The 21,589-nt window shown below is 40.0% G+C and overlaps 1 protein-coding gene across 6 annotated transcripts in view; it reads right to left on the minus strand.

Annotated features, from left to right (window-relative positions):
* The window catches only part of LOC121723222 (cat eye syndrome critical region protein 2 homolog), a 50,294-nt gene extending 40,642 nt beyond the window's left edge, over positions 1–9,652 (minus strand). For 5 of the 6 annotated variants that reach the window (XM_042108688.1, XM_042108690.1, XM_042108689.1 and 2 more), the window contains exons 1-2: positions 9,352–9,652; positions 2,883–2,977 (exon numbers count right to left, since the gene is read on the minus strand). In XM_042108688.1, coding sequence (XP_041964622.1) covers positions 2,883–2,977; positions 9,352–9,471 — 215 coding nt within the window. In that variant the 5' untranslated portion in view covers positions 9,472–9,652. The other variant, XM_042108691.1, reaches the window with a different exon arrangement.
* Positions 9,653–21,589: the final 11,937 nt, after the last annotated feature.

Raw genomic sequence — 21,589 nt, forward strand, 5'->3', positions numbered from 1 at the left:
GTTGGTTCACACGACCATGAGCCCTCCACCAAAACCTACGTGGTTGCCGGCTCCTCCCCTGGGTTTTTACAGATGTGGACATTGTACTCATTGTTCGAACTCATATGACACAAAGCAATTTTCCCATCCCCAGTCAGGCAAAAAATACATCAACAACTCATTTATTAATTGCAACACCACCCATGTAATTTACATGTTGAAATGTCCTTGTGGCTTGGTGTATGTGGGCCAAACTAAACGCCCCCTGAAACTATGCATTGCAGAACACAAAGCAGTCATTCGGAACCGGAATATGGACTATGCTATTGCGAGACATTATGTGCAAGCGAATCATGGCTCCAATGCGTCTCTTAGATTTTGGGGGATTGAAAAAATCCTACCCTCCCAATGAGGGGACATAGTGAGGTCCCTACTACAAAGAGAGGCTTTCTGGATTTTCACCCTCAACACAGTGGAACCTAATGGTTTTAATGAGGAACTTGGCCTCATGTTTTTTATAATCCAGACCTGTATAAATGTTGGGTCTGTATGTATATTTATTTCTATACCTATACTTCTTCTTTGAAGATGTTGAATTTGTTTTTATATATATATATATATATATATATATATATATATATATATATATATATATATATATATATATATATATATTTTTTTTTTTTATATATTTTCCTTTTTTGTTTCCATTTGGTGTTTTGTTTTTTCCCTTTTCTTTCTACATCTGAGTGCTTACACAGGACTGGTTAATTGATGTACCACACCCACCTAGGCCAGTAACCAATGCCTTGAATGATGGTAGTATCTGGCTCTTTAAAATCTGTACATCATTGCCATTGACTGTTTGATTCTGAAGATGACGCATGGGCGTCGAAACGTTAGTCAGTTTGCACTAATAAAAATCACTTTAAGCATCGAGTGCTCCGGTCCTGCTCCTTGGCTCTTGTGAGACCTTGGATCTCCCTTTTTGACTTCTGCGTCCTGTTCCGTGAGCACCAACCAGGCTGAAGCGCAAGTGACCCCTTCTACTGAGTTCTTTTTTTTTATTTATGCATGATTTACTTTTTTATTAATTTCGCAGGCTGGAATGCCTCGCAGAGCGACGTGTTGAGACCCATTAGGACAACGCCTACTGTCAACAGTATTAAACCAAACAACAATATAAAATATTAAGAGCTCTTTAATTGCATTGAGTTAAATCAAAACAATGTCTGTTAGTGCTCGTGGACTGATAGCCATAGGCTACTGGTAGGCCATTATTATCCCGGCCATAATTTGAGGATTTACGGGTAGGCCTATATTTGATATGCCTCCGAATTGTGTGATGCGTCCGAACAGCGGCATCTGGTGGTTGAATGTCATTGTGCTATCTATCATCGTTTGGCAAACATTCTAATTCAAAATTGTCAATCTTACACAAAAGTATAAAATAATCTAAACTTCATTCACTCTCTGTGTATAGATCAAAACAGACTGGCGGAACAGGCTGTAGGTTAACAGTCTGACAGCATGCATGAATATAAGCATAAAGGTCCGCACTTGTAAGATTGCAATTACCAAAGGACCCCTGAATTGTTCTTTTTAAAACCAAGGAGGATAGCCTGTAGTGATGCTAGATGTCAGCTCTGCCATAAGCAGTGACTGATCATCTTTGCACATTTTGAAAATGTTGTTTTGCACTTCAGTGTTGCATAGTTTGTATAGTGTTTGTTAAAATTGCACACATCAATTCACTGTTCTTGTTTGTTATGTTGTTTAGCACTTTTTGACACAAATATTTGTATAATGTTGTATAGTTTGTAACCCTGCATTTGAATACCTTTTAATGGCCTTCATTTTTGCTAAGTTGATTTACTACCTTTTAATACTTTTTTTATAAAAGTATATATTTTTGGCCTTTTTTATGCCTTTAACTCATTGAATGCCACGCTGTTTTCGGAAGCTTTGGCCCAGAGTGCCAGCAATCTTGATCATTGTTGACGATTTTTGTAGAGCCACAGCGTATGCTATGTTATAGCTATGGACACATATGGCTTGTTTGAAAGGTGAGACTTTCAGCTCTCAGTGGGTACGAACCGTTTATTTCTACATGCCTCTGTTCCAAAGAAATCCCAAGCTAAACAGTGGCTAGTTTTCATCAAAATCCCTGTTTTATTTCTAGAAATGGAGATGTAGCGTCTTATATAAAGTGTTGCCTGTAACGTTTCCGCGAAGTGACCTAGCGAGACTTGGCGAGACTGCCACATAGTGATAAACCCACGAAAATGGCCTGGTTTTGACCTGACGTGCATGTGTCACTGATTCAACCCAAAGCGGCAACCATCAAAAGCAGAGTTTTAAGATTAAATGTCCAGATAAAATGTCCAGATTGTACGTTTTCATGAGTTTTCGATCGTCATATATTTCATTTCCATTTATCACAGAGTTCCCAAAATCACATAAGGTGTGTTAGAGTGTTCCCATGTCAACGCATGGGAAGGAAAAACGTAATATTACGTTTTTGGCACTCAATGAGTTAATGATAGGACAGTGGAGAGTGACAGGAAGTGAATGGGAGAGAGAGCAGGGGTGGGATCCGGAAAGGACCACGGGGCGGGAATCGAACCCATTAATCTCTCAATTTACATAATATGTGTACTTCAAGTAAGTGGCTGAAAATTGTTGAAAAGAGATTCTTTCTGAGGGGTCCCAAAACAGCAAAGTTTTGAGGTGACTTTGTGATGAGGTGATGAGGCATCCTTGGTTCTGTTCAAAACTGGTGGAATGGGGGCTGGTTCACTAGACAGCACCAAGGTTCAAAACATGTTTAACGGAATCGGTTCAAGAACACACTCTTTTGTCAGTCGAAAAACGGCCTGTGTGGTGCTTTGGTGTAAACTTACGTAATGTCTGTGCGTTGGTAACATCCCTGTAGAAGACAACAAACAAGATCTGCCAAGAAGTCTGCATCCTGCTTCAACACTGCCTGCTCCAACTCCTGGGAGAAAAGAAATGAAGGGCTAATTCTGTCACTCAGAAATCATTTACAGGAAAGTAATTGTGTCTTATTGATGTTTCTTGGGGCGATTAGACCAAACATTAGGTCTCAAACTGGAACCAAAGGGTCATACTTTACAAAAACAATTCAGACAGCGTGAGTGTTTTTAATTGATATTTGGAGTTCAGAGTTCAGGTTTCACTTCATTATTCAAACTGTGCTTTCTCTAATCTCAACATGTGGGACGATTCATAATTAAATATCTAACCAAACTGACAACAGTTCAAGTTCAAAAGAAAGCAACCTAGACCAGTCTTATTATGTAGGCTCCTGCTCACTGTTGCTCCTGCTTTATTAGTAGACTAAATTCCCCCCCTAATACAGGATATACCATTTTGCTAGTATATCTATTAACATGCAAACAAATGCCTTTTAGTAAGTTCCAAATATGGATGGAGCTATTGCTTGCTGAAAAATACAACAAACTCTAAAGTAAGTGCTTAATTTGGAAAATGTTGTATGAAGAGTAGATGAGAACATGCACAGGTGTGCACACCAGAACTATCATCACTTATTCCAAAACACACAACAACAAATCACATAGATAACAATTAGGTTACATTGTTATGACCACTACTAGCGTAGCAGTCATATAGGTTGTCAGAATTTTTTCTATGGAGGATTTTTGAGTGCTGGCCTCCTCATTTTAAAGTCTCTGCTATTATGACACCCTCTGAATTAGTGCTGGGTGGGCGGTGTACCGGTTCACACCGAATACCGGTGTATATTTTCGTTATGATGTAAATTTTCAATATACCGCCATACCAGTGTATTTGATTACACAATGTTTGTAACGCTGCGCCGCACGAGTTTCAGATGGGACCCTTTTCAATGTAGCACTTCTAAACACGCATGGTGCGACTGCAATTTCTCCTTAGATACGGGATTTATTTAAGTGTTGCACAGAATACCTTAAATGGTTTCCTTAGTTAAAGGAGAAGTTCGGTGTGATATTGACCTAAAGTGTGTTGAAACATGATATCGAGTGTGAACTTTTGTCTCATAGCTCATCTCGGCTTGTCCCCTGCACTCTGAAATCTGGCGCTAGTTAGCCGATGCTACCAACAGGACAGTACCCTCAGGAAGTTTACCGTTCACGCCATCTTGAATTTAGTCATGGTAAGTCGAGCGACGAGTACGAATGAACAGGTATGATAAGGGATCAGATTGCAAAAATAATTCTGTGGAAATGCATTGATTCCAGTTGCTGCTACTGACAGCAACTGGAATTATTTTACCGAATTTTGATATACATTTTGTCATACCGCCCAGCACTACTCTGAATGCATGCCAAGTTTCGTGGAATTCCGTTCATGGGAGACCATTTAATAAATGAATATGTGTTTAATGACTGCATGCACACACATGCACTCAAACACATGCAAACACACACATAAAGATACATGCACACACATGCAGAGACACACACACATACATAAACACAAACACACACAGTAGGCGCAAGCTATACAGGCACATGTAGGCATGCACAAACAGACTCACACACAGAGAGGTACGCACACAAGCACACGCACACACACACACAAATCCCATTACCCCCACACATACATTCACAAGCGAACACACACACAGGCAAGCAGACACATGCATACGCAAAACACACACACACACACACACACACTCACAAGTGAACATACTGTACACACAGAGAAGCATACACACAAAAGCAAACGCACACATGCACACACACAAAAGTTGCAAGAGTAAGGGGATGGAATAAGAAATGGTGACAAACTTACAAGCGGGATTTATTTTTGAGGAGAGAATGTGCAGGACTGAGCGGCGGTCATATTTTGTACCGCTATATCATAATGTTGGAATATTATATGTTATTATTAATGGCTAGACTTAAGACCACCTTCACAACATGAAAAAAGAATGGTAAAAATACAATTTTTTAGCACAAAATGCACCTTTCAGTCATTTTTATCCACAAGTTGGTGTTTCATTAAAAATCTAAATAAGTCTAAACCACTTCCACGACTCATTAGCAAAAGTATACTATGGACAAAAAAATTGACCACATCAGACCACTCACAAAGCAACGCCAAAAAATGTAAACTTAGTAAACACATAATGTTAACAGACATAGTTAGGGCTGTAACGATACACCAACCTCACGATTCCCTTTGTTTCTGATGTCCACTCCAACACATTTCAAGTGTAGTGTTTAGGATTAAGGTAAACAATACATTTTCAGAATGAAGTTATCTTATGTAATGCCATCATGCAGTTAACAAGCATATTTTACCAGGTGGTGCTCTACTACCCTGGCCATGCCCACCTTTCTCCTTTCAGGGAGATACTAGCCTGGAACACCATAATTTAGTTTCCCTCAAACAAACAAAAATGCCAGGCCAATCAATGAGAGGGAAAGACAACATTGAAATGGACTGTGATAAATAGTAGAAGCAATGCCTGCAAGACTGCAAACATCAAAAATTGTAGTTGAAGAAATGCAGAAATTAGCAAAAGCATGTATAGCAAAAGTAGGCGTACACTGCCTATTCTGTTTATAGCTTGTAAAGTTTAAACGACTCTTTGATCAATTTGGATTGGCCAATGGTTTCAAAGTTAATGATATGTCTACACCTGTCACCATGCTAGCAGCAGCAGCATAAAGCAGGAGTTTTCAACTGATTGTGAACCAGGGACCGCCATTCTGACTAATTACGCAACCCCAGGAGCACCACTGAATAAAAATACTGATTCCCACATTGAAACTATATTACTGAATCCATGGTCACGGACCACTACCAAAGTCCTCACGGACCACAGGGCTGCGTACCACTGGTTGAAAACCCCTGTTGTAAAGGATTCCCAATCGTGAGTGACCAGACTACTCACTCATGAATGAGTTTCGCTTACCAGGCAAGCCATATACCCCTCAAATGATGAACTAAACAGTCATGTTTTCATATGATAAGACGCTTATGTTGGTGCCACCTTATCGGTCCCTTTCAGTCATTTGTTCATATTTGGAGGGATTTCTCTTCTTTAGATTCTGCACATACAATACCCGTCTGCTTTGACCGTGGGGTTTTAATCATGGAATCCACAGGTGATTTTGGTTTTGATTAATCCATGAGTTGAACCTTGAAGTGTTGAACCTGACACTTTCAAGGTTTTTAATCAATGTAAAGGCTCACTTAATGAAACTGGAATCTATTTATCTAAATATTATCTATTTGAAATTACAATTGTGATTACAAATGCAATTAAAACAATAGCATAATTATGCACCCGTGAAAACATGCATAGTGAATACCCTAACTTTATCCGAAAAGTGTTTGGGACAAACAGTGTAAGCTTATGCATTTTACCATTTTAGAACTTCATATTAATTACGTACGTGCACCTAGACAAAGAAACACCAAAATGTCAACTCCAACTTAAATGTTTGACAGTCCATCAGACACAGCTCAATCAAGATATATCCAAAAAAAGTTTTACAGTTGCCCAACATCAGAAGCGTTCAATGGAAGCAAGCCAGTGTTTCCCATACATTGACTTATTTGTGGCGGCTCACCACAATATCAACATTGACCACCACACAATGATTTTCCAGGTTGTGCTAAATTGTGCTTAAATCTGGTTAGCATCATAACCACGCTGCGCTAATTTGTTAAAAACTGTTGCATTCAAGTTAATTCTGCAGACCTACCACCACAAATAGAATTAAATTCTGTGGGAAACACTGCAAGCAATCATTTAAATGTGTCATGGCTATTCAGTGCAAAACAAGTTACACAAGAATATTTTAATAATGCAAGATTTTCACCTTACGAAGTCAATTTGATGGTAAAGAACTTGTAATATGTGAATCGTTCACCTAGCACAGCTATACAGCATAGACGTAGCGAGTTCCTACCGAGAAAACCAGCCATGCAACTTCCAAAAGAGGCATCTCGCCAAATCTCGCGAGAATCGTGAAACATCCCCTTGTCAAAGAGGTAGCGAGAAGTTTGCTATTTACAATACCAGAGTAACATATAAATACATCACAACTCTAGAGGGAGCTCTACAGTCACCAAAAACAGAGCCGTATATATAGATTTCGGACAACTCAAATCATGGGTGCCATGTTTCATCCCAACGTCAGATGATTCTACAGTGTAACCCTATGGAGGGAATACGGTATGTCCGCTTACGGTAAATAGCTTATCTTCGCCATTAACAGGCCTATAAATGATATTATCAACGATTGTTAGTATGTAAAAGGCCCTATTCCAATGTATATTTACCTTCGATATCTTAAATGGCCCTGTAAAATCCCCGTTGTAGTGAGTGACCACGTCGCCTAATCAGTCTCAGAGTAGTGTTTACATGGAATGCGAGCGAAAAAGCAAACGCTAGGATAAGGCTTGGCTAACTTCAAATTTCATTCATTTCTAAAGCAGTGTTAGAACTTTTTTGACAGATGGTATTACTATAATTTTCTTGCACTGCAGTCACATGGGCAACAGTTCTGCATTTTTTTTCCAAATAAATAATTGTATTTTTTTAAGAATTTATATATGTTTCTCTCTGTTCGCTGTACCATGTCAATGGGGATCTGCTGAATGTTGGGATGAAACAGTGTCCATGAAACACGTGACCACCTCGGAACGAATCGCTAATGGGATAGCTCAGAACATTCGATTCCCTAGTTGTCCCCTCTCTCTCTCTCTCTCTCTCTCTCTCTCTCTCTCTCTCTCTCTCTCTCTCTCTCTCTCTCTCTCTCTCTCTCTCTCTCTCTCTCTCTCTCTCTCTCTCTCTCTCTCTCTCTCTCTCTCTCTCCAAAAATACCTAAACCTGTATAGTGTACCTTTAGTTATGCATATTATATCCCATATACACATAAAATCACTAATATTTCTTGCAGTATAGACAATGTACTACCCATCAGTAGGCTTTAAAACGCTTCAAATGGGATACTCATGTAGACAGACAAAAAAGATTTTTCAAAAGTTTCCCCCAATATCATCTCTTCTTGAGTGTTTTTTTTTTCCCCCAGAGAGTTATCCATGCACTGATGCCTTGAAAAAACGTTTTATACTTCTACAGACATATATTGAATGCGTAAAACCCAAACAACTACATTTTTAGACAGTTTCATTTTTGACCTTTTAAAACATTTGTGATTGTGAGTACCCTCAAGTCAAAAACCATTTCCATGCCCTGGTAAATTTGTAGATGTTGGACCAATTTGCTTGCATAACATTCAACCCATTTCTCTGGCTAGTGGAGAAAGCATCCACACTAAGTTGCCCATTAAATGGAATGACAAAAAGAGATTTTAAAGTTCTCTAAACCAGAATAATTTTGGAGCTGGCTTAAATGACTGTCCACATTTATGTTTTGGAAGTTCCTGCAAATCTATATTTAACCTGATTGTCCCGTTCTTGAATATTGACGCATAAACATTTCAATTCGAGCACAATTTACATTAACAAAAAAAAAAAAAGTCTTGGTATATCTAAGTAATCAGCGGGGAATGTTACATGGTATTGTTTTACCGTTAACACTTAATATTACACTAATTATAATAATAATTCGATAGAAGAAAAATGGGTGCTAATGTTTTAACCTAAATCTTTATTATATTGAATCTAATTTCACAAGCTAGACGGAGAGAACAAACATAACAAAAGAAGCCCAAACACAAGTAATGATGCAGCCATCAGAGTTTGGCAAATTATGTAGCTACGTGTTCGATGGAGGCATCGCTTTGTCCAAACAAAAACAAACTGGGCCAGCCACATGGCCTAGCTGCGACTAAAAGCAGTGGTTAGCCTCAAATCTATTCATGGTTAATACTTTGCTAGCTAACTATGCTAACGTTAGGTAATCTGAGTACTGCTTCAACAAATTAAAGTTACCATTTCCCTAACTGGTAACTTAGGTAGCCATGAGAGTTAACTTACTCAGTGAAACTTTGTTTGAATACGTAAGCAATATCTATCGCACAGTAAGTTATGGCCCTTAAGTACATTCGTAAACGTTTGTTATTGTGTTCATTTTAATTATATAATCACAAACCAATGTTAACAACAAAGCCAGACCAAAACTTGCTAGCAAGCTAGCATAGTTGCTAATTGGGTTGTTGATTAGCTAGCTGACTGGTTAGCCAACAGTTAGCTCGATAATATAACGTTAGCCAACATTAGAAAGCATGCTGACAGAGTTGTGAATGATTAAAGTGATTTAACACACCATCTAACTGTGTCTTACAAAGATTTACGTTCCCACAATTGTTACCTTTAATACAGGCCCGCAATAGACAGGCATATTCATCCAACAATTATCGTTACCTCAATTTCAAAGTCTGGCAAGTTGAATGCTGTCCTAAAAAGCGAGCAGAAGTGAGCTATGGCGGGGACTTCCCACCAGGACTGGATCTCTTCCACAGATATTGTACATCCCTGGGACATTTTTTTAAATGGTGTAACTTAAGTGTCTCACATTAGTAAGGCGTCATCAAACATACATACTAACGTTACAGATTCTTCGTTTTGCTATAACGTTTTAACTTTAACCAAGACAAGATGAAGCTGCAGGACTATTGCCATTGCAACCCTGGGAGGTCAGCTAGCTAATCTGTCTCACTCACCCTCCGCTCCTTCACAATAAGAGAACAGATGTGGTGGCGCTACCACTACCAAGAGGAGGGGTGTGCAATTACAAAGGGAACACGATAACTGAACGTAATTTTACCAACATTAATTAATTCATTCCTCTTACACATCAAAGGTGTTGATAATCAATTCTATAATTTTTTTGTCTTACAGACTGACTGTATAAATGTAGTTTTTACTGCCTGAAAAACCTGTTTCCCATTGTTGACATTGATGTCGACTTGTCAGAGTGTAGGCCTATTTCAAGGCTCAGTGCAGGCTGCAAATGCCTTGATCTTGTTAGAAGCGTGCAAAACAGGAAGCTTCTGCTAACGCAAGTAATGAGGACCAAAAGTCTACCTAGCCGACCAATGTCACTATAGCATATTAGTCCATGAGCCACAGGGGGTCGTCACTACCACTTGGGGGGGGGGGGGGGGGGGATTCTCACTATATTTTTCTGAAAGCTACATATCTCTGGAGTATAAAATGGTATGATAGCAAGTTGGATCTTGTAGCTTTGTGGCTGTACAGGCCTTCAAAGTTGACCTCTGATTTGAAAAAAAAAAGGAAATTCCACCTATTGGCTTTTTTTGTTAAAACACTCATAAGAGCCCAGAAAATAATCCAAATCTTATTATTACTATTATATATTTGTGGTGTTTGATGTTGGCATACATATTTTGACTCATTATGTGATTTTGCTCTTCATTTTGGTTGATAAAATTCAAGATTTATGTGCAAAAAAAAGCTAATTTGAGTTTTCAGAGCAACATGTTATGGCAATACCTGAATGCAGACCTTATTGATCATTACTATTCTACCTTCCTTACTTTCAATTGCGAGTTGAAATTAATGTTAAATGATGACATACATAGGTCTGCAGTAGAAATGTTTTTTTAAATTGTAGCTGAAACGAGTACAACGGATCTTTAATCTATTCATTGAATTCATCGTCAGAACAGGAGCACAGAGGATGCCATCTCTATGGCACTTCACTCTGCCCTGTCCCACCTTGACAATAGCAACACCTATGTAAGAATGCTGTTCATTGACTTCAGCTCAGCTTTCAACACCATCATCCCCTCCAAACGGATCACCAAACTCAGTGAACTGGGCATCAATACCTCCCTCTGTAACTGGATTCTGGACTACTTGTATTGCATTCATTGTGTCTACACTTGAGATAAATAAGTTTGTTTTTTCTTTTATCACATAACATATCATAACATCACATATATTGGTATATGTTTTTTCTTTACCTTAACATGTTTCGACGTATACTTCCATCTTCATCAGAAGGTTACACGGTGGAGTAGTGTGACTTGTTTTTATCAGCTGATGTTGTTACGGAGGTTTGATCCACCTGTCAGTTTTTTGACAGGTGGACCACACCTCCTGCTGTCAGTCAGCCGCCCCCCAGGACGGCACTCCAGGTATGGGAGAGCATATATGCATCGTCTTTGGGCTCCGCTTTCTTATTTCAGTCGCCTCCTTTATCCAGCGGTGGTATCGGTTGTTCTCCTGCTTAATGACTGGCATGCAGGAGGTGTGGTCCACCTGTCAAAAAACTGACAGGTGGATCACACCTCCGTAACAACATCAGCTGATAAAAACGCGTCACACTACTCCACCGTGTGACCTTTTGATGAAGACGGAAGTATACTTCGAAACATGTCAAGGTAAAGAAAAAACATCTACCAATATATGTGTATGTGATAAAAGAAAAACCAAACTTATGGATTCTGGACTTCCTAACCAACAGACCTCAGTCTCACCTGAGACCTCACCTCCTCAACCATCGAACACCAGTGTACCACAGGGATGTGTGCTGAGCCCTCTCCTCTACTCCCTCTTCACCTACGACTGCACACCTGTACATGGCTCTAACACCATTGTCAAGTTTGCAGATGACACTACGGTGATTGGGCTCATCAGCAATAACGATGAGACGGCCTACAGGGAGGAGGTCCAGCACCTAACATCGTGGTGCACTGATAACAACCTGGCTCTCAACACCAAGAAGACCAAAGAGCTCATTGTGGACTTCAGGAAGTCTAAAGCTAGCACACACACACACATTTTCATCAACAGGACTGAGGTGGAGCATGCCACCAGCTTCAAGTTTCTGGGTGTCCACATCTCTGAGGACCTCTCTTGGACCCTCAACACCTCTACCCTGATCAAAAAGGCTCACCAGCGTCTCTTCTTTCTGAGGTCCATCTGTCTCCTCAGATCCTGGTGAACGTCTACCGCTGCAACATCAAGGCATCCTCACCAACTGTGTCACAGTTTGGTATGGCAACTGCTCTGCCCACGACCGGAAAGCACTGCAGAGGGTGGTGAAAACTGCCCAACACATCACCGGTTCCTCACTCCCCTCCATCGAGGTAAGGCGCGCATCATCAAAGACTGTTCTCACCCCAACCACAGACTGTTCACCCCACTCCCCTCCGGGAGGCGTTACAGGTCTCTCCGCATCCGAACCAGCAGGTTCAGAGGAAGCTTCTTTCCTGCGGCTGTCACCCTACTGAACTCTAGCTCTGCATCCCGGTGACATCCAACAAACTAAGCCCCCATCTCCCCCTGCCCCGCCCTCGCCTGATGCCTCCTTGCCTGTGCCTGTTGAGGTGTCCACGACCATGGCAACCTTGACAGGGTCAACAAGGAGGCGGACATCCCCTAGCCCCCCCCACAACTGCACTACCCTATCCCACCCATCTATCCCATCCATCTATTTATTTACAAATGTACATACTGTAATTACACTTATACTGTACATAGCCATATTCTACTGCTTTTCATCCTGCACATACACTTATTATTAATACTATTGTAATGTTACTGTTTCTGCACTACAATGGTATGTTACCACACTGCACATAGTTGTACATACTGTACCTATCTGTCTATATGGTTCATACTAAATATCCATATTTATTCAGTTTTTCTGTAATATATTATGTTAATACACTGCATATATCTATATTGTTCTTACTACTACTATAATGGTACCGCCACTACATTGCACATACCTGTACATGTTGTTCATACATTGTTCATATTACAGTACATAGCCATATTTATTCTGCTCTTATAAGGTAACTGCTAATACACTGCACATATTTATATTTAATTTATGCTACTCCAAACCACCTTCTGCAAAACAACTGTATACTACTGTCTACACTGCACTATATTTCTTGTCCTGTCTATGCACCACCTGCCTATACTGTGTATATCACATTGTACTTTTCTGCTTTTTTGCACTTCTGGTTAGACACAAACTGCATTTCGTTGTCTCTATACTTGTTCTCTGCACAATGACAATAAAGTTAAATCTAATCTAATTTAATCTAAAAAATGACCTGCCTCCGCTTTGCCTCTTTACGGATCATGGTATGAATAGCAGCAGCAATGTCTGCATAAGTTGAGACATTGTTATTGACCTTCTGGACCAGAGACATTCCATCAATGATTGTTGCTGTATTATATTCATCTGGCAGATTATCTGATAGTGATGCAAGTTTCTGCAAATGCTTTGCAAGTGCTGCTTTAGAGGTTTTCCTTGGGGACCCCTCAGGTGTCGCCAATGACCATGGTTAAGGTCCAAAGGGTGACAAAAGACTTCTCTCATGTCCAGTCTTTAACATGATGGTCTTGCCATGTGCCTGTGTTTTCTTTTTTGACTCATGCTCGTAAATGTATTTAATTTTTGCTTTGTCAATGTATCATGGAATTTGTGCTTAGGTGTATCTGACTCCAGCCTCTATGTCATGATCTTTGCCTGTAGTATGAGCCTGAATCAGATCATCCCTAACCTTGTGTTGCTTTGCCTGCTGTAGATATGCAAATTAACTCATGTTCCTCTGAAAATGGATTGATCCAATTTCAGTTTCTGTCTCATCAGATCTAACTGTGTAAAATTTTTAAAACTGTTGTAAATGTATGTACTTGTAGATCAAGTCTTGGAAAATAGTTATTATTTCTTTTTAATGGAAATTATTTTAACATCAGATGAAAGACAATGTTAAGTATGATAATAATAATAATAATAATAATAATAATAATAATAATAATAATTGTACATAATGATAACAATGTGTAAAGTATGAATATTTTCACCAACCAGTTCATCTACATCTCATTCCCACATTCTTACTAGTCAAAAGTACAACTGAAATGTATAATGTAGATCATTTTAGCACCTGTGATGCAATTACCATAATTTCCCAAATATTGCTAAATGTCTTCAGCTATGAGGTTAATACACGGGGCAGTTAATATGGTATATGGTTTTGTTTCTTTTAACTTGCATAAAACACTGTCCTGTGGCTTATACACAATACGGCTAATACACAGGAAATTACTGTATGTATTTCATGTGCCCTGGACATTATAGAATTATAATATTTATGTTAAGCTGGGTACATGTGGTGATGTGAACAATTTTCATATGGTATTCCTTGAATGTAAAGGTAATATGTGATTGGTAATCATGATGTTTTGATCTCTTGGAATATCTCTTATGGGTAGTTTCAATAAAATACTAATTTACCTTTTTGGGCCTGTGGCTCATGGACTATATAGGCCTAGTCCATTTCTTTGAGAAACATCTACAAAAAGTTCTCGGGCAAATGAATAGGAAATTAGTATTTTGTTTACCAAGCATTATTTTGCATTTTAAGCCTAATTTGCAACATTTTGCATTTTAAGCTACAGCCTCCTGCGAGAAACCAGTGAATAGAGTTTTAATAAAAAAATAAAATTAGGCTATTAGTAATAACCTATCACCATGAAACTTGAAGACAGTTGGCCTACACGCAGGCTTTCTGAAATGTTACATGTGTAACAGAGGTCGTAATTCGCCCGCCGCTCACAGCCTTCAAACCCGCCACACTCACACCACCAGTTCGTGTTTGCTCTCGTTCTCTCATCCGACTCGCCTTGACTAGTCGCAACGTCCTCTCTTCCCAGATCCAAAGCTCGCAACTCCTCTTCAGTGAACTCAGGTTCGAAAAGGTAGGGTCTTGGATCTTGGTAGTCGAAGTCATCATCTTCGTCAATCGTGTAATCTTCCATATTCATCGCCATTAGAACTCTTAATTAGCTATGTACCAAAAAATTTGAATTGCAGCGAGAATTCTCGGGCTAACCGTTGATGTGCCCTGAGAAAGGTTAGGAATAGGCACCCACCAGCCCAGCACTAAACTCCGAGCGTGGTAAACAAAATCGGATATTTCAGGCAGTAAAAGCCCCTAGTGCAGGGCGATATGTAGCAAAAAAAGTGTTTGGAACATTTCATATAGATTTTTGTAAATTATGTTTTTTCACTTCTTCAGACCCTATAGTTTGCTAAACTACCTGTTTCCAATTTTTTCCCCGGACTGCACAGGTCCAAAATCCAAGATGGCGGATATATCACCAAAAATTGCAGCAAATAATCGCCTTTTTAAACATTTTAAATGAATATGTTCGGTATTATCATTATATACATACATTTTCTAATAAAATTCAATGACTTAGGTAATTATTATGACCATGGGTGAAATGACATGTCATGATTATCAACCAGTGATGGGTGTAACCACCATTATGCTATTTATTGGCATATCCGGAAAAACACATTGACTGATAAAAAGTTTCCTTCACATAACCTAATAATCATTTGAATTAAAGTAATGTAGTAATGTTCTGCACTCACCACAAAAGATTAGATTAGATGCAACTCAGCTTAGTTGGTTGGTTGTCACCGGGATGCAGAGCTAGAGTTCAGCTGCAGGAAAGCTTCCTCTTAACCTGCTGCGCGCCTTATGCAACCATCACTTGCCCTGGAGGGCCTCAATGGAGGGGAGTGAGGAACCTGTGATGCGTTGGGCAGTTTTCACCACCCTCTGCAGTGCTTTTCGGTCGTGGGCAGAGCAGTTGCCATACCAAACTGTGACACATTTGGTAAGGATACGCTTGATGGTGCAGGGGTAGAAATTCACCAGGATCTGAGGAGGCTGGTGGACCTTCTTTAACCTCCTCAGATAGAAGAGACGCTGGTAAGCCTTTTTGATCAGGGTAGAGGTGTTGAGGGTCCAAGAGAGGTCCTCAGAGATGTGGACACCCAGAAATCTGAAGCTGGTGTCTTCACTCCAGCCTTCACTCCACTTCAGTCCCATTGAGGAGAATGGGTGTGTGTGTGCTAGCTTTAGACTTCCTGAAGTCCACAATGAGCTCTTTGATCTTCAATAATTCTGTTAACAGGACTTGCAGGAAATTGTGGGAACATATGAATTTGTTGATTATAGCCTAATCATGCCCACTACAGCTAAGTCTGCCTTCATCCATGAATTGGGACTGGTTTCAGAAACAGCATCCTCTGAACAATCTACAGAGAGTAGCTCAGTGCAATTAACACACACATTGGATAGCATCTTAATAGATGGCATGGCTGTTGTGCAGGAGATGTTTGTCAGGAAAAGTGACATAAACTGCCAAGATCTGGCAGAATGCTTTGAAAATGTTAAAAGTAAGGCACGAGGCTACATTGACATATACTTATTATTTAACAACTATACCATCACAAACTCCATGAAAGACAGGGTGAGACAGGTCCATACATTGGGAAAAGCACATGATAAGGGATACAAAATACAAGATTCTACACCAATCAAAGACTTTAAAGCTTTCCTGGGATCGAAGGAAACCAAAGCCAACCTCGTCCTCTACCTTCCTCATAAAGCTGTTGAACTATGTAAACTGCCAGTCACAGTTCACACACACGAAGGTGGCAGTAGCAGTAAGTCATCAAAACTCCACAAATCTACACACGTCACACAGATGTCTTGGTGCTTGCCCTTCGCAGGGTACCAGACATCAACAAAGACAGTCTCATTATCATGGGCACTGGAGATTGTCGACAAAAGATACATCTCAGCCTAGAAATCTTGACGCACCCTAGCAGCAGCAAATGTAATTTGCAGCCAGGGTGGTCTAGCAACTCTCCGTTGGCTTGCGAGGTGGAATAACTAAACTTCGGTCAGGCCAATCACATCGTGTATAGAATCGGTGGACCTATCGGGTATCCTATCGTATCCTATCCTATCAAGAAATTGAAAGACAACCGTTTGTCCCGCCATTTACCGTTTATCCCGTGGGAAATAGTCTGAGCGAATTAGCCTAGAAAACGGTACAGCAAAAGCATATTTGGTATCATTTGAATCGTAATTTTCTGTAGATTAAGAATTTGTAGTGCCTACAGAGCAGATTTGTACCAGAAAAAATATATAGGGCTTTAAATGGAGCATAGCACAATGATTTTTGGGCCAAAAACGTATCTTAGTACATCTTGATATTAGCTGATATCTCTTAAGCCAATTGAAAGATATTCATCAAACTTGGTCTACTTACCCACTATAAGTTGTCAAAGAGCTGGCAAGACAATTTAGGTCTTGAGGTCAAAGGTCAAGGTTACAAGGGGTCACACAAATAACTCACATGCAGTATTTGGTTCATATCTCCAAAGCAGACTGATGGATCTTAACTCTAGTACATGTATTGTCTATACAAGTTAGATGAACTTAGGGATTCAGGGCCATGGGGTCAAAGGTTAAGGTCAGTTTCATCCCCTGACATACAAGGTTATAGACGGTGGAGACATGCTAATTAACATGCCATGTTTAATTCAATTACTGTAAATATAGCAAACAAATTTTTTATGTTGCACAACATAGACTTGGTTGTTTTTGACATGGGGAGTCCCTATCTACAGCACAATGAGTTTAATATCCCTCCTTTGTATATAAGAATCAAGAATCTGATTGCAATTACTGTAGGCAAATGTGCTTAGCAGTTACATAACAGTGAAATACTTCTACTAGAATAGTAATGACCCGACCAATATCTCTTTCAATATTGTCCATGCAGTCCTTTCCACAGTACAAGCAGTGCTACTTCCAGCTGTAAATTATAGCTTTCTGTGCTGTTGTGACTTTCCATAAGTTAGTAGGACTGTTAACTGTGGCCCTTGCTATTTTTCCCTTCATGGACAAGGTGTTGTCCACTTTCTCCTGGCAATTCTGTGACCCTGAAGACTAGCATTGTCTTCCAGTTGTGATGTTAGTAATGTGGCATTATCTGTTCAGTTGAAGTTAGGGGTGGGCAAAAAATATCGAAATATTTTGGAAGATTTTGATGGTAGATATCAATAATATAATTAAATACGAATTTGTCAATCTCTTAAAAAATTGGATTTAATTGTATGAGTTACAAGCCACCTTATAATTTCTTACAAAGCACATTAAAGGACACAAAGTATTAGGATAGCAGTTCATTTTCTAAATTTTGTTTCTGAAAGATGAGAAGCAATATTTTCCCCTGGTATGAATATCAGTATTTAGTTGTACTCAGTACTGTCTTGATTCATTATTTTCCATTTCATTGCAATGGATGATGAGACAGCACTTGAAGAGGAACCTGGCATATGTGCAGATCTTTGCGTTATCTGCCAATGTGGAGGTGAGCTGTCATCTTTAAAGGGGTGGTTCAGGATTTTGGACATAGGACCTCATTTCCAAGTTAGCATCTGTGATATTTATCAGTGGAGACTGTTTTCAACACGTTTCATCCAGTCCTTCTAGTTGCAGAGTTCACAGGTGCTAAGCTAGCGCAAGTCATCAGTATGTGTTAGCCTGCCACTAAAAACAGTCTTACCCACTCCACAGTTCACCCAGGCAAATACATTATAATGGCAGACAAATAAATTATAACGGCAGACTGTCGATGTAAATGTCTGTGTTGATAGTTTTATTTCTAACATTATTCTATCCTTGCATTTCAATGATTGCATAACATTTTGAGGGAGTAATTTCTTAGCAGCGGTTAGTAGTACTGCGCCGAAAAGTAAACAGAGAAGCGCACTCCAATCAGGATACTGTCGTGGAAAATGTCTACCCTGGAAATCCAGAGTTCTCGCGAGAGCACAATGGAATGAGCAATGATGAACATTACTTTTACCCCTTGCATCCCGGGGAACCAATCAAATCAGCATATCTGATATATGCGGGCCAGAGGCGAGCTAAACTGATGACGACAGCGCTGCAACGTTGGAGGTCAGTACACATTGGTCATAGTGTTATCCAATTGTGTCGAAGTCCGGAATCATTCAGAGTAAACGTTGGTCTAGTGTTATCCAATTGCGTGCATTGAGATTTTCACATGCATGTTTGGTGCCGCCCTTCGAGTTGGGCCACTACATTGTTTGTAGCCAGACCCTTAATCTTTCTAGATTACCAGGGTCTGGATTTTCCAGGCTAGAAAATGTCCACTTCCAAATCCAATTGTCCAATTAACAATTACCACTTGACTATTTAGTCATTTAGCACTCTGGAACAAGGCGTCCAAAGGAGACAATGTAGATAGATCTTTATTCACCGTATTGCAATGATAGTGCAGCCCAACCAAAGCCCAGACCAACCATCAAAGCAATAGGGAGGAGATGTCATCAGCTGGGGCCCCCAACAAGATCTCCCCTACCGATGGCTATATTTTATACTCCTCGGCCCTTGAGAAGTGCCACCCTCTCACACCATCTCCATCAACACCCTTCACCAATCAGTACCAAGCCGGGTCGCTTACATTGGTGGAAACCATCTTCCCATCATGCATAAAATTATATGCAAACCTATGTAATGCATAGGTAACATATGTAAAATAGTGTAACCCTAAGTTTTTTCTGGTTCCTTCCAGTTTGGTGAAATAAGGCCTTCTTATCTTATTCTCTTCCTAGCTGGACAGGCCCTAACTCATAAGGCACAGTGGCCTCCTCATCCCTGTCCTGTCCAGTCCTCACCAGCTTGATAACACCCCCTCTCCCTTAACCATGTAAGGAGGAGATCCTCTCATCCTGGTACCCCCAGTACTTTTCCACAATGACCTCACACTGCTCACAGCAAATGCAGTGGCATTAAGACTTATGACACTCATGACTACATTCTTCTAAAACATGAAAACCCATGCAATAGTATAAACCTTTAAGAAACCCATGATTACATCCCTTCACATCCTGAAAACCCACCATAATACCTAGTAGAATCCTAGGTAATATCAGTCCACTGCTGCCGTTGCTTATATGACTACTACCAACTTCAGGAAACAACGTATAACTATTGCAATGCGATGCAAGGGTAGTTTTTATTTCTAACACTATTCTATCAACATAGACATTTACATCGATTGTCTGGCGTTATAATTTAAGTTGAAGGAAATAGCTCAAGATGATCAGATGTTTGACAGAAATGGTTTGGATTTCATCTAAAACTTCTGCTATTCAGCTTGTCTAAATGAACTACAATGTTGTTATTGATGTACTGAATGTGAATGTAATAGTACTTTGTTTTTTACTCCAGTATCATTTATGAACTGAAACAGTTATTTTAAAACAGGTATTCACACAGATGTTTGCATTTTTAAAACAGCAAATTATTTTGATTTCCCCTGGTTTCAAACCTCATGCACACCACCTTAACTCACCTGGAGGAGGGGAATTATGTGAGGATGCTGTTCATTGACTTTAGTTCAGCATTCAACACGATAGTACCTCTCACCTTGGTCACAAAGATGAAGGCCTTAGGACTGAACACCACCCTGTGTCACTGGATATTTGACTTCCTCACCAACCGTTCACAAGTGGTTAGAGTGGGGGGTCTGACATCTGACTCATTAACCATCAGCACTGGTGCTCCCCAAGGCTGTGTTTTGAGTCCACTGCTGTACAACATCTACACACATGACTGCAAAGCCAACAGTAGTCATACCTCCATCATCAAGTTTGCAGATGACACAGTGATCTTGGGCCTGATTAGTAACAACAATGAACAGCTCTACTTGGATCAGGTTGATGAGGTGGCACAGTGGTGTCAATCTAACAGCTTGACACTGAATATCACTAAAACCAAGGAAATGGTAGTGGATTACAGAAGGCAGCAGCAGAACTACAGTTACACCCCACTAATGATCAGCGGGCAACCTGTAGAGAGAGTCACAAGTTTTAAATACCTTGGTGTCCACATTACTGAAGACTTAACATGGACTGTTAACACTCAATATGTTCTGAAGAAGTCCAGACAACGACTCTACTTCCTTCGTCAGCTAAGGAAATTCAAAGTTTCTACATCCATCATGAAGGCCTTCTACACTTCAGCGGTTGAGAGTGTTCTAACTGGTAGCATCATCACCTGGTATGGGAACTCCACAGTTAGAGATTGTAGTACTCCGCAGAGAGTAGTGCGCTCAGCCTTAATGCAGGGGCTTACCTGGGCTTCAGCCCAGGGGCCTCGACCAATGAGGGGCCTCCTAATAATAATAATGATAATCAATAATAATAAACGGCGTGTCCGTATTCGCGGCGTCATTAGCCTACTCTGGAGCTAGCCTAAATAATTGAGCACATCGTACTGCATCCATGCAGAGGCCCCCTTTTGTCTTCTCCAATTCTAGAGTGTAACAAAATGTAACAAAACGTAATAAATCCTAACGGGTGTAGAGGAGCTAGAGGAGAGACTGAAACTGACTGACAAACTTATCATACAAACTCGTGGGTAGGATTGAAGCGTGGGTAGGATTGAAGCGATAAACGATTAACGAATGACGTGGATTTCTGTAACTGTCCATGAAAACAGAAGGCATAGCAGGTAAATATCGTAGCAAATAGCCTGGAAATGAAACGGGTTTAAAAACATGTATTTCACTTGTCTCATTGGAGTGAACGCAGAACATAGGCTGTGGCGCAAATAAATGAATTAGTGATTTGCATCTCCGTTCACCAGCATCTAAGTTTGTGCTAACCCATTCGCACATATAATAGTCTATGTTATGTTTTCTCCATTGTTAACGGGAGATATGTCTCCATGTAGTGTAGTGATAATGCATAAGGTAGCCATGTTCACGT

Source organism: Alosa sapidissima, chromosome 11, assembly GCF_018492685.1.
Source record: "Alosa sapidissima isolate fAloSap1 chromosome 11, fAloSap1.pri, whole genome shotgun sequence".
In the NCBI taxonomy this organism is placed as follows: Eukaryota; Metazoa; Chordata; class Actinopteri; order Clupeiformes; family Clupeidae; genus Alosa; species Alosa sapidissima.